This window comes from Limulus polyphemus, unplaced genomic scaffold (assembly GCF_000517525.1).
Source record: "Limulus polyphemus unplaced genomic scaffold, Limulus_polyphemus-2.1.2 Scaffold8211, whole genome shotgun sequence".
Taxonomy (NCBI): Eukaryota; Metazoa; Arthropoda; class Merostomata; order Xiphosura; family Limulidae; genus Limulus; species Limulus polyphemus.
Genome location: NW_013673821.1, coordinates 7593 through 20352, shown reverse-complemented (window position 1 = coordinate 20352; position 12760 = coordinate 7593). Strand labels below are relative to the sequence as shown.

General features: G+C 33.3%; 1 protein-coding gene across 1 annotated transcript; it reads left to right on the top strand.

The window, feature by feature from the left end:
* Nucleotides 1-5912: 5912 nt before the first annotated feature.
* LOC106475201 (seminal vesicle major clotting proteins-like) lies at nucleotides 5913-11314 on the top strand. Its single transcript, XM_022379378.1, has 3 exons — nucleotides 5913-6216; nucleotides 9634-9779; nucleotides 10847-11314. The coding sequence occupies exons 1-3, from the start codon at nucleotides 5913-5915 to the stop codon at nucleotides 11312-11314; spliced, it is 918 nt and encodes a 305-aa protein (XP_022235086.1).
* The last annotated feature ends 1446 nt before the right edge of the window (nucleotides 11315-12760 follow it).

Genomic DNA, 12760 nt, shown 5'->3' with positions numbered 1-12760 from the left:
ACCTGAATATAACATAATCATGCTAAATTTGACCTGAATATAAATTAATCATGCTAAATGTGATCTCAATAAAACTTAATCATGGTAAATTTGAACTGAATATAACATAATCATGCTAAATTTGACCTGAATATAAATTAATCATGCTAAATGTGATCTCAATAAAACTTAATCATGGTAAATTTGAACTGAATATAACTTAATCATGTTAAATCTGACCTGAACATAACTTAATCATGCTAAATTTGATCTGAATATAATTTAATCATGCTAAATCTGATATGAATAAAACTTAATCATGGTAAATTTGAACTGAATACAACTTAGAACTTAATCATGTTAAATGTGACCTGAATATCACTTAATCGCGTTAAGTTTGAACTGAATATAAATCATGATAAATTTGAACTGAATATAACTTAATCATGTTAAATGTGACCTGAATATAACTTAGACATGTTAAATTTGACCTGAATATAACTTAATCAAGCTAAATGTGATCTGAATATAATTTAATAATGCTAAATGTGATCTGAATACAAATTAATCATGCTAAATCTGACCTAAATGTAACTTAATCATACTAAATTTGACCTGAATACACCTTAATCATGCTAAATTTAATCTGAATATAATTTAATCATTCTAAATACGATCTGAATACAACTTAATCATTGTAAATTTGAACTGAATATAACTTAGATAATTTAATTAGGCTAAATGTAATCTGAATATAATTTAATCATGTTAAATTTGACCTGAATATCACTTAAACGCGTTAAGTTTGAACTGAATATAACTTAATCATGTTACATTTGAACTGAATATATTCAGATCAACTTTAACATGATTAAGTTATATCCAGATCAAATTTAGCATGATTAAGTTATATTCTGTCAATTTAGCATGATTAAGTTATATTCAGTTCACATTTAGCATGATTAAATTATTTTCAGATCAACTTTAACATGATTAAGTTATATCCAGATCAATTATAAAACGATTAAGTTTCATTCAGGTCAAATTTAACATGATTACTTATAATTAGATCAAATGTAGCATGATTACATTATATTCAGGTCAAATTTAACATGATTAAATTATATTCCGATCACATTTAGCATGATCAAATTATATTCAGATCATTTTTAACATGATTAAGTTATATTTAGATCAAATTTAGCATGATTAAGTTATATTCAGGTCAAATTTAGTATGATTAATTTATATTTAGGTCAGATTTAGCATGATTAATTTGTATTCAGATCACATTTAGCATTATTAAATTATATTCAGATCACATTTAGCTTGATTAAGTTATATTCAGGTCAAATTTAACATGTCTAAGTTATATTCAGGTCACATTTAACATGATTAAGTTATATTCAGTTCAAATTTAACATGATTAAGTTATATTCAGTTCAATCTTAACGCGATTAATTGATATTCAGGTAAATTTAACATGATTAAATTATATTCAGATCACATTTAGCATAATTAAATTATATTCAGATCAACTTTAACATGATTAAGTTATATCCAGATCAAATTTAGCATGATTACATTATATTCAGGTCAAATTTAACATGATTAAATTATATTCCGATCACATTTAGCATGATTAAATTATATTCAGATCAACTTTAACATGATTAAGTTATATTTAGATCAAATTTAGCATGATTAAGTTATATTCAGGTCAAATTTAGCATGATTAAGGTGTATTCAGGTCAAATTTAGTATGATTAAGTTATATTTAGGTCAGGTTTAGCATGATTAATTTGTATTCAGATCACATTTAGCCTGATTAAATTATATTCAGATCAACTTTAACATGATTAAGTTATATCCAGATCAAATTTAGCATGATTAAGTTATATTCAGGACAAATTTAGCATGATTAAGTTATATTCAGTTCAGATTTAGCATGATTAATTTGTATTCAGATCACATTTAGCCTGATTAAATTATATTCAGATCAACTTTAACATGATTGAGTTATATTCAGATCAAATTTAGTATGATTAAGTTATATTTAGGTCAAATTTAACGTGATAGTAATTTTTGACATCTACCCTTTTATCTGCTATATGGGTCATTTTTAACATGATAGAAATGTTGAAGTTTTGTTCAAGACATACGTAACTTGATAGCAGTCTTACAGTTTTTTTTTCATGTCAAGTTTAACAATATAGTAATTTTTAATTTCTGTGTAGTTTAACAGTGATAAGAATTTTCAAGTTAGGTTCACGTCAAACGTAAATGTATATAAACATGGAAATTATATTGAGGTCAAAATTAGCTTTATAGTGGTTTTCAAGTTCTGTTTAGGACAAACTAACGTTTATAGCAATTTCCAAAACCTCTTCAGATCAAACTTAACGTGATACTAATTGTTAATTTCTATTGAGGTCAAATTTAACTCGATAGGACTCTTCAATCTGCGATCAGGTCATACTTAACGTTATAGTGATTTTTCAAATTATCTTCCTATCAAATTTAGCATGATAGTAATTTTTATGTTCTATTCCGGTCAGACTTAACGATAATATAATTATTTTCAATTTCTATTAAGGTGAAACTTAACAGGATTGCAATTTTCATGTTTTATTCTGGTCAAACATAACATGATAGTAATTTTCAAGTTATGTTAAATTGTTACATTTTGTTATTTTTGTTTATAGTTGTTATATTACAAAGGTTACTTTTGTGGGTAATCTTTTGTAATAAAAATAAATAAAAAAACGTTAGAAAAGCGAATCTCTACAAACACTCTGTGTTTTTTTCTGTTTTTCATAATGAAATGTATTGTAATAATGCGACGTTTTAATACACGCATGTGTACTTCCTATTTTAAAATTAATCTATAAACAGAGTTCACCATATTCTTTTATTTCTTCTTATTCTGATTCGTTCAGAACCCATAACTAATATTCATTATAACATTATTATAAATTAATTATAACAGTATTATAAATTAATTCATTTAGCTTATACCTCTTTAGTCTCAAATCACATTCATGGCCGTACATAGGGTTTTGATCCAGCACGGGCTAATGGCCAAATAGTTGCTGAAACAGATGACTGAAAGTTGATTAGGAACTGATAACACCACTAAATTTAGTGCATAGTAAATGGCGTTTTCTCGTATGTGTTCAAATATTTAAATATTGCAGTCGTTATAGTTTTGTATTTGACCGTTGAGAAGGGTTGCTATTAGTGATAGCATACACTATTGTTTACATGTAATTTCATTAGTACAATCGGTAATAATGCTGAAAATAATTTTAAATATTATCAATTTTTATACTCAATAAGAATTTTTTTGTATTTTATGAATTCAAATCAATCCAGATCTCTCAAACTAGCCGAACGCTGTAAGATATTATTAGGATTACCGGTAAAAATATCGTTAAGTAATGAATCTATGTATTCTCATTATTATAGGTTTTAATTTTCGTATATTGATTTGTGACATCATATACTACTAGATTTTGTGATACAGAAGTAGCTCGGTTGATAAGCCTTTTCTAGTTCCGATCTATTTACTGTAGTTCAGCTTTGAACACAAGTCATTAGCAGTAAAAGCTTCAACACTGCAGTATGATTTATTAGTTTTAAATACGTACATTGTCCAGCATTTGAGGCAAACTCTACACAGCAAAAAACAAGATGTACGAAGAGAAATGTGTGAGACTGATGAGGTTTTCTTAGACTGCTCCAGCCTGAGGGATTTGGATCTTATAGCACAGAAACGATTCGGGTTCTGTACTAAAGCCTTCTTTTAGCCAAGTCAAATTCCTTGCACCCTCGGTAGGCGGCAGTACTGTTTCGTTTTATTTTGTTTATTTGAAATTAAGCATAAAGCTACACAATGGGCTATCTGTGCTCTGCCCACCACGGGTATCGAAACCCGGATTCTAGCGTTGTAAGTCCGCAGACATACCGCTGTGCCACTGGGGGCATTCGTTTTATCAAACGAAGTTGTTCGTGTTGTTTTCTGGCTGTATCAAAACGATTTATACAGTTATCACTCTAGCTTTAAGAATTATTTATAAGTGTGATAACACAGTGTGTTCCACTTCAATCTGTTTAGATGTTTTGTTAACAAGTTGAAAACTTAAGCCACTTTTCGCACAAAAATAAAGAAATAAGATATATATATATATAAAAAATACTTATTGAAGATTGCTATAAACTTGATACAATATACTTTTTAATGCGGTACAAGCCGTGTAACTTACTATAGTTATGCGGTATCGGGATTAACTGGAAGCACTGAAGTAAAAATAAAAGTAAGTCACGTTAGACATGAAACAGACTATAGGTAATACATGCAGTTTACAGAATCGTGTTTTAGCCTTGCCAACTGGACTCGCGCCAATGGCTCTGAATGTATATTCTCTAGAGATGAATGAAAGACCGCGCGCAGACGACGCGTGCCGGGTTCCCCCCTCCTGGCGTCCCGTTCGCGATTCTTTGGCGCCGGTGCTAAGTTACAAGAAAATTGTAGGGTACTGTAAGACCAGGTACACAGCTCAAGAAACACCGACCATACTTCGATGACTATGAGTCCGATGGCTCGATTACTTTCAGTGTACGTTCAGCTGGTCGTCGTGACGCCAGTCAACATTGTTCTGCGCATCAAGATGTGTGTGTGTTGTAGTGATTTAAAAACAAGATGTACGACTCGTGGAAGCGGAAGAATTGCTAGGCTAGCGACCAGAAACGACTAGAATTTTGTCATAGATTTAGAACAGTGTCCATTTTCTGAAAATTTTCGTACTGAGTCGATGTTTCAATGGGGGGAATACCAGCCTTAAACCAAGTTAACGCGACAGATCCCATATTTTGAGAGTGGGTAAGTAAGATGAATGTCATACATTTAACGTCGAATACTGTTGCTAGTATAACATCATTATGAATTTTACGTTGATTCTAACATTAATATGATAACATGGACTTTGAAATCAACGTGGATTTTTTAAGGATGATATACATCAATCTATTTTTCTTACTCAGTGATATGTTTTTCCATCTAAGAGATTTTATTAGCTTTGTCAACTCTTTACATAGTTACTATACATATACAAATGTTTATTTATGGAAACTTAAAACTACTGGGTCAGGCGTGCTTTAATGGTTGATGTGGCCAGCCTGTGAATCCGAAGATTTTTATTTCGCTTCCTGTTGTCGCACAAAGACGATCGGTATTTTGAGGCCATGGGTGCGTTACAAAAGTAATGGTCAAATCCCATTATTCGGTTAGACAAGAGTAGTCCAAGAGTTGGCGGCAGGTGCTGTTATCTTGCTACTTTCTATCTAGTCTTATCAGTTCAAAATCCGGGTCGGCTATGTTCAGTTAGCTCTTGTATGACCGGTTAATTATATTCAACCTATTTCGTATCTCTCGCACTAATAAAATATAAAGTTGTCCTGCCATCGTTTCTCTACTTATAATAATGAAACTGGTTATAAAATATGTTAAAACGGTTATACTTGTAAACATTCTAACCAAGTCAAGTGTTGAATGAATAAATCTTTTTAATAATATTTTTTGTTTCTAATTCAATGTTTGTATTTTATAGATATTTTGAACCACGAAGATGAAACTTTTTTCAGAAGCGAACGAACTTCAATTTATTTATGTCTGGATAACCTTAGCAACCTTATATCTAGGATGCGTGACAGGAAAAAAATCCAAAGATATCATCATGGCGCGAAGATTCGAGGTGGACAGCATCACTCAACCACCCCAGATGATTAATAGTTCTGTCGTGTCATTGTTAATGAGAGCGATTAAGACAGCAAATGGTACAGATGCTTCGTCCAATGGGTCAGTTGATTTCCAGTCGATGACCATACAGGACGAAAGACTACGCATCGATGTGGTCGCGCTCCTAAAAAACTTTATGAAAGTAATAGAGACAGAGGTCTGGCATATTACACCATCAGACTCTCGTCATACAATTAAGAAACGTTGTCACAAGAGTAATAAAAGGCGACGAAGACATCGCCGACAACACAGTAAAAAAAACAGAAGGAGAAATAAAAATCGCTCTCACAAATCTCCCAGTCGTCGTAGATTGTCGTCAGTTGGAGCGCTTTTTGGCCTAAAATCAGATTCGCCACCAATGGTAGTCACAACAACCAGCCACTTACAAAAAGACTGGTGCCAAACAAAACCCATGACGCAGCAGATTCGGGAAGATGGTTGTATCCCCGCTGAAATATCGAACAATTTTTGTTACGGACAGTGTAATTCATTTTTCATCCCTAAACCGGGAAGTGATCCAACAGACGATAATTCGGGTGCATTCCGCTCGTGCCCCTTCTGCAAGCCTCGCAAAGTGCACTGGATTACTGTAGTTTTGAGGTGTCCTTCACTAACGCCACCTATTCGCATCAAACAAGTGATGCGCGTGAAAAAATGTCGATGTATTTCATATATTTCTCAATGAAACAATAGCAACAAAACTTTCAATTGTGGAAAAAACAAAACTCTATTGAATCTAGATTTTTATTCAAAACAGACAAATTTAGATTCCTCTGCAGAAATATCATAATGCTCTAAGAGATGAAATGAATGACTTTATATTACCTTTAGAATGTAATTAAATGTGTAAGCTATGAAATTTCGTAGGGGTTAACATTATTCTGGCTTCGTTTACGAAAAAAAACAAATATCTACCCATTTTCACTGGTGAGAAATCGCCACGATCGGTAACATACATGTATATTTAGACTTGGAAAATTATTTTCTTGATCGATTGTTTGGGAAGTTTCTTCAGACTATGCTAAATGACTCTCAACTTCAGTGAACAGCATGACCGAATGCTATTTATTGTACGGAAACATTGATCGGGTTTAACGTTGATGCAGTATTACTTGACCGGATTTGAGGTTTTTCAAATCTGATGTAAAACAAAACATATTTGAAGAGGTAGTCAGTAAAGACTTACTGTTATGAGTATTGCTGGGGTTGTATTGTTATATACAATCTATTATTGGTTTCAAAGAACTTTCGAAAATTCCTATTAACGAATTGAGGAAGTCGTTCAAGTTATAAGTATAATATATTTTAGAGTCAGATTAGCGTTTAAAACAGTGTAAAAATATGTTGTTTACATGCTATTTTTATTTGTTTTTAGCGGGTAGCCTTATTATTCTAGGTAAGCATGTTACCAAAATTTAAACTGTGATGTCTTACACCGAAAGAACGGATGTAAAAATTGAGAAAAATTACGTAAATAACTTCTGCATTGTTTATAGTGGAAAACAATTTTGTGTCCTGTTAGTTAAGCTTTAATTGTTACAAATGTAATAAATTATATTAAATCAAAAAAAAAAAGAGAAGAAATATTCGTCATCACTCAAAATCATTGTAATAATTGAATGTGTGAAAAGATAATAAATATTTGTAGATTACAAGTGAAAGTGTTTAGGTGAAAATACATGGATGATTACTTTTGATTTTCTATAAATATGTATATAATGTCCCGATAGATGGCGAAAGTGAAAGATTGTTGCTCGCATGTTTGTTACATAATTGTTTTTAAGACGCAACTTAAGAAACTCGGCGCCAAAGAACTGCTTCAGCATGCGGTAGCTGTTGTTGTGTTCCAAATTACACCGCTTATTGGCAAATAGTTTGACTTCTCTAACTTGTTTCCCTGTTTTACATTATCCACGAATTAATTACGTCTTTACATTACTGTATGAGAACCATTTGTGCTGTTAATAAATTGTAATTGCATACGAAATAACTAAAGACGTCATTGGTTATCAAGTCACAGAATTATCTATCATTTTAAAGAAAATTCAATTTTCAAATATGCATTAATTCATACGTAACAAATACTAAATGAGACGTTTTGCTCGAATGATAAGTACAAAGATATCCAAGTGTAACCATGCTGTTTTTATATGTATGTATATTTTTGTTTGAATGTGCCAAAATACAGTTGTAGATATTTATGTGTACAATCATCTCCAAAACAGTTGATGTTCTACATGTCACAACGTATACTATCATGAGTTTAAGATTCATTGGTTTGGAACAATGAACAATATTTTTCTTCTTTTTTAATGACTATTTAAAAGATGTATCTTGTACAATAAAAGCTTTAATAATAAGGTCAATATAGTGGCATGTTTGGGTTAATGGTAATTAGGACACAATCTCCGGTTGTTGTTTTTTTTTTTTAATATCTAAGACAAATACAGCTATGAATGGTCCTGTTGAATGGCTTGTCAATAAAGACGTTTGAAAATGCTAAGTAGATGAAATATATATATATATTATAGCATGTTGAGTTACTTGGAGTAAAACAATATATATTTATTTATTTCTCTTTAACTGTTTCCTTCCTGAGCTTTGTCCTTCTCGTTTGTATAAGGATTTAGTTTTCATAATAATTGCCCCCCAGTGGCACAGCGGTATGTCTGCGGACTTACAACGCTAGAAACCGGGTTTCGATACACGTGGTGGGCAGAGCACACATAGCCCATTGTATAGCTTTGTGCTTATCTTCAAACAAACAAATTCACAATAATCCTCGCTACAACGTGGGTTGAGAGACTGCTATACCAATAAATATCATACGCTTTGAATAAAAGCATAATTTCATTATTATTAACCATATCAGAAGTCATTGTTACGACTTTGGAAGCCTAGATGCGTGATTTTCACAAACAAAATAACATCTTAAGAGACATTTATTGAATGTTTTCCATTTGGGCGGTTTCAAAACTCGGTCTAGTTTAATTGTTAAAAAAATAAAAAAGAAGAAGATGCATTTATTCATTTCTCCCCCCTCCCCCCGTGGCTTAACGATAAGAATGAGATTTTATAACGCTAAAAGTCGGGTTTCGATAATCACGGAGGGCAGAGCACAGATAGCCCATTGTGTAGAGTACTTAATAACGAAGACATTTATCTTTCTGTTTTACTTTCTATGTAACTGGAATTTTTACGTTGAATAGCAGCTTATGTGAACGTGAGATAAACGGTTAGGTCAGAAGTTAGGAACCCCTAGTTAGGAACGTCCCTAATTTAAACTACTGACCAAAGAGAAAACAACTAGCCCGCGCTTTCGCCACTAGAACAGCTTTGACTGGATCTTTCAATCAAATAACCTTTTCTTTTTTCCCGTGGTATTTGTTCGGTTGAAAATAAAGGATTTAGACTTTGAAATAACAGGAAATGTTCAGAAATAGATGTTTCTCTTCATCCCGCCCAAGGTTTTGTATATGTCGATACTTCTTGAAGGAGATGGTAATACTATCCACGACTGTGCTGAGTCATCTCAAGCTCTTCAAAATGCGAGAATGCCGGAAAAGCACTTGTTTCTGATCATCATCTTCTGAATCCAAACGTCCCTCGTTGGACAGGGTGGCCGGGATCAATACATACAATCCCATAATTTTAGGCGTGTTTGGGGGAAGTACTTCGAAAGAATCCACTTTTATTGTTCGAGCGCCGAATCATCTATCCGAACGGTGCCCCGTATTGGTGAATCTAAGCTGGAGAGAATCTAAGTATGGGGAAATTGTTGACTAGCTCATATAGATATGTGTTTGTTAATTGATTGTTTGAATGTGATTTAAATGATGATTTGTGTTCTTGTCAAGATTTTGGAATTACTGCAAATGATGGGAACAGGATTGATTGTGGAGTACCGTTGGCAGCTTTGGTATGGAAGGCGGAAGCTGGATTACTGATTCACTTTTTGACTGTAGGAAGTTATATGTTAAAATATGACAAGGGATGTAGACAGGTAATCTATGGATAATCAGTCTAATGACTTTATTCTGATGCATTTATGATTAGGTTATTTGACATATTGCAGGTGATCATGTTTCTAAATCTAAGAACTGGTCTAATGTAGGCTTTGTATATGGTCATGATTGTATCAAACTCACATCATTTTAATCCCCCTCCTGATTTTTCTTAGGGAATTGTGTCTCCTTTTGTATATTGTGAGTGGATTGGTGTTGTGTGGGATTGCATAGTGATTTAAATTATTTTCCAAAAAGTCCTATGGTTCGGGGGTAGACTTGTATATAGAGGTACAGAAATTTTCCTAGTTGATTTTTTCTATGATAAAATTCTTGATTGTATTGTTTTCTTTATTTATAAGAAGTTTCAAGCTTGTTTCTCGAGATAATATGAATAAACGATATTATCGCCGTTTTTCAGAGATGTGTTTGAGGATATCAGGAGTTAATTTCCAGTGATTAAAGTTTTGAGGTACTTTCTTGGTAGGAATTGGGACATTAATGGCTGAGTTGATTAACTGGTATATTAAAGGCTGAGTTGATGAATTGGGACGTTAATGACTGAGTTGGTGAATTGGGGTATTAATGGTTGAGTTGATGGCCAGTGTGATTTTGGATGTGTAGTTATCAACAGTGATAGAGTGCATGGATCAAGAGGTATTTTATCTATGTTTGATTTGACGCCCAGTGTAGAGAGTAGTGGCAATTCCAGGAACCTGAAAGTGTAGAGAGTAGTGGCAATTCCAGGAATCTGAAAGTGTAGAGAGTAGTGGACAATTCCAGGAACCTGAAAGTGTAGAGAGTAGTGGCAATTCCAGGAATCTGAAAGTGTAGAGAGTAATGGCGATTCCAGGAATCTGAAGGTGTAGAGAGTAATGGCGATTCCAGAAATCTGAAAGTGTAGAGAGTAGTGGCGATTCCAGGAATCTGAAATGTAGAGAGTAGTGGCGAGTCTAGGACTCTGAATGTGTAGAGAGTAATGGAGACTCTCCTATTGAATTTGGTTTCCAGTGCAAAATATTCACCTGATTTGTTTAGGTAATATACCTTGCAATAACTCCCACAGACTAAAGCACAAGATACCTTGCAACAACTCCCACAGATTAAAGCACAAGAAACCTTGCAACAACTCCCACAGACTAAAGCACAAGATACCTTGCAACAACTCCCACAGACTAAAGCCCAAGATACCTTGCAGCAACTCCCACAGATTAAAGCACAAGATACCTTGCAACAACTCCCACAGATTAAGGCACAAGATACCTTGCAACAACTCCCACAGACTAAAGCACAAGATACCTTGCAACAACTCCCACAAACGAAAGCACAAGATACCTTGCAACAACTCCCACAGATTAAAGCACAAGATACCTTGCAACAACTCCCACAGACTAAAGCACAAGATACCTTGCAACAATTCCCACAGATTAAAGCACAAGAAACCTTGCAACAACTCCCACAGACTAAAGCACAAGATATCTTGCAACAATTCCCACAAATTAAAGCACAAGATACCTTGCAACAACTGCCATAGATTAAAGCACAAGAAACCTTGCAACAACTTCCACAGACTAAAGCACAAGATACCTTGCAACAACTCCCACAGATTTTGGACTTGTGCATCCTTTTTATTTTATTGTGGTAAAACTTTAAAAATCTCAAAAATTACCTGTAAAGTTTTTGTCATTGTGAATAATTTATTTACGCAGAGACTGGCTCTTTACAGCACCCACCGCCAATTTTTGGATGACTGGTTTAGCCAAATAATGGGATTTAGCCGTCAAAGAGCTGAGCGATATATATATATATATATTTGCAACAACGGGACGTGAGTGTTCGACCCGTAGACCCATAATGCGGCACGCTAAATCACTGGGCCACGCTCGGCCAAAATACGTAAAGAGTGGCCCATAAGCTCGGTTTATTTATTTGTATTTAAGCGTAAAAATGGCCAATGAGCTATATGCATCTTACTCATTGCAGGGATTGAACACTGAATTTTAGCGTTTTAGATTCGCAAGCTTACTGTTGAGTCATCAAGAAAATTTAAAACATTTCAAAACCTATGTATTCTTCAGCTAAAAGAGAAATATGAAATTGCTAACCTAAAAGCAAGTCTTCATTTCCAAGGGTCATCTAGCCTGTTAATAACGCATGTATCATATAACCTAGTTATTACTATGACAACATCATTTTATACACAGATTGAAAGGGTTCAGTTTGGTCATAATTAAGCAATGTCAATTATTTCATTTAATGAATCAGCTTGTTAAATAGTACATTTAGTAAAATTAGACTCAATAACAAAAACCCTTTTCTTATCACAAGTGAAATCGTGATATGTTCAAGAAATGGGCTAAACAACAGTAACCTTTTTTTTTTAAGTGCATCTTTTGTATTTGACGATTCTTTTTTCTAGATGGTTCTTGTTTCATCCATGCCAAGTAGGGCCAGTGCCGGATTGTAGAGGAAGGAAAGTATTGGAAGCTCATAACTTCTTACTTATGCAACTTGCTGGAATGAGACTGTCTTATTAAAAGAATGAAAAATTTTAAGCATGAATATGAAAAATCAAATGTGATTAATAATGTGTGCATGGGCTGAATATGTTAATCGCGAGTCCGGCTGTGGCCCAGGGACAACGCTGTTTATACAACGCTGTTCAGTATAATAATTGTCGTATTTGGGTTGAAACATAAACTTTCTCTGTAGAAGGTATTGGATGCTTAGATTGTATACGGTGATATTATGTACAAAACAACTATACAGTGGACGTATAAGATGGATACGATGAAACTATATAAAATTATAAAGTTGGTAATTAGCGTGGATACAGTGAAATTATATCAAATTATAATTTTTGAATGTAATCGCCACCTGCATTAAACTAAAGTGAAACAAAGAAAAATCTCTATATTACCTCTAAGATGGTTGAATATCTATATATATAAAAGAGGAAGTTTGTTTATTTGTTTATTTT

Bases quoted from the DNA above. Each gene is read 5' to 3' on its own strand.
- LOC106475201 (XM_022379378.1), top strand. From the start codon at position 5,913: ATGAAAGTAATAGAGACAGAGGTCTGGCATATTACACCATCAGACTCT. The intron at 6,217-9,633 runs GTATCCCCGCTG...GTTCTTGTCAAG, and splicing joins GCAGATTCGGGAAGATGGTT to ATTTTGGAATTACTGCAAAT. The intron at 9,780-10,846 runs GTAATCTATGGA...TAACTCCCACAG, and splicing joins ATGACAAGGGATGTAGACAG to ACTAAAGCACAAGATACCTT.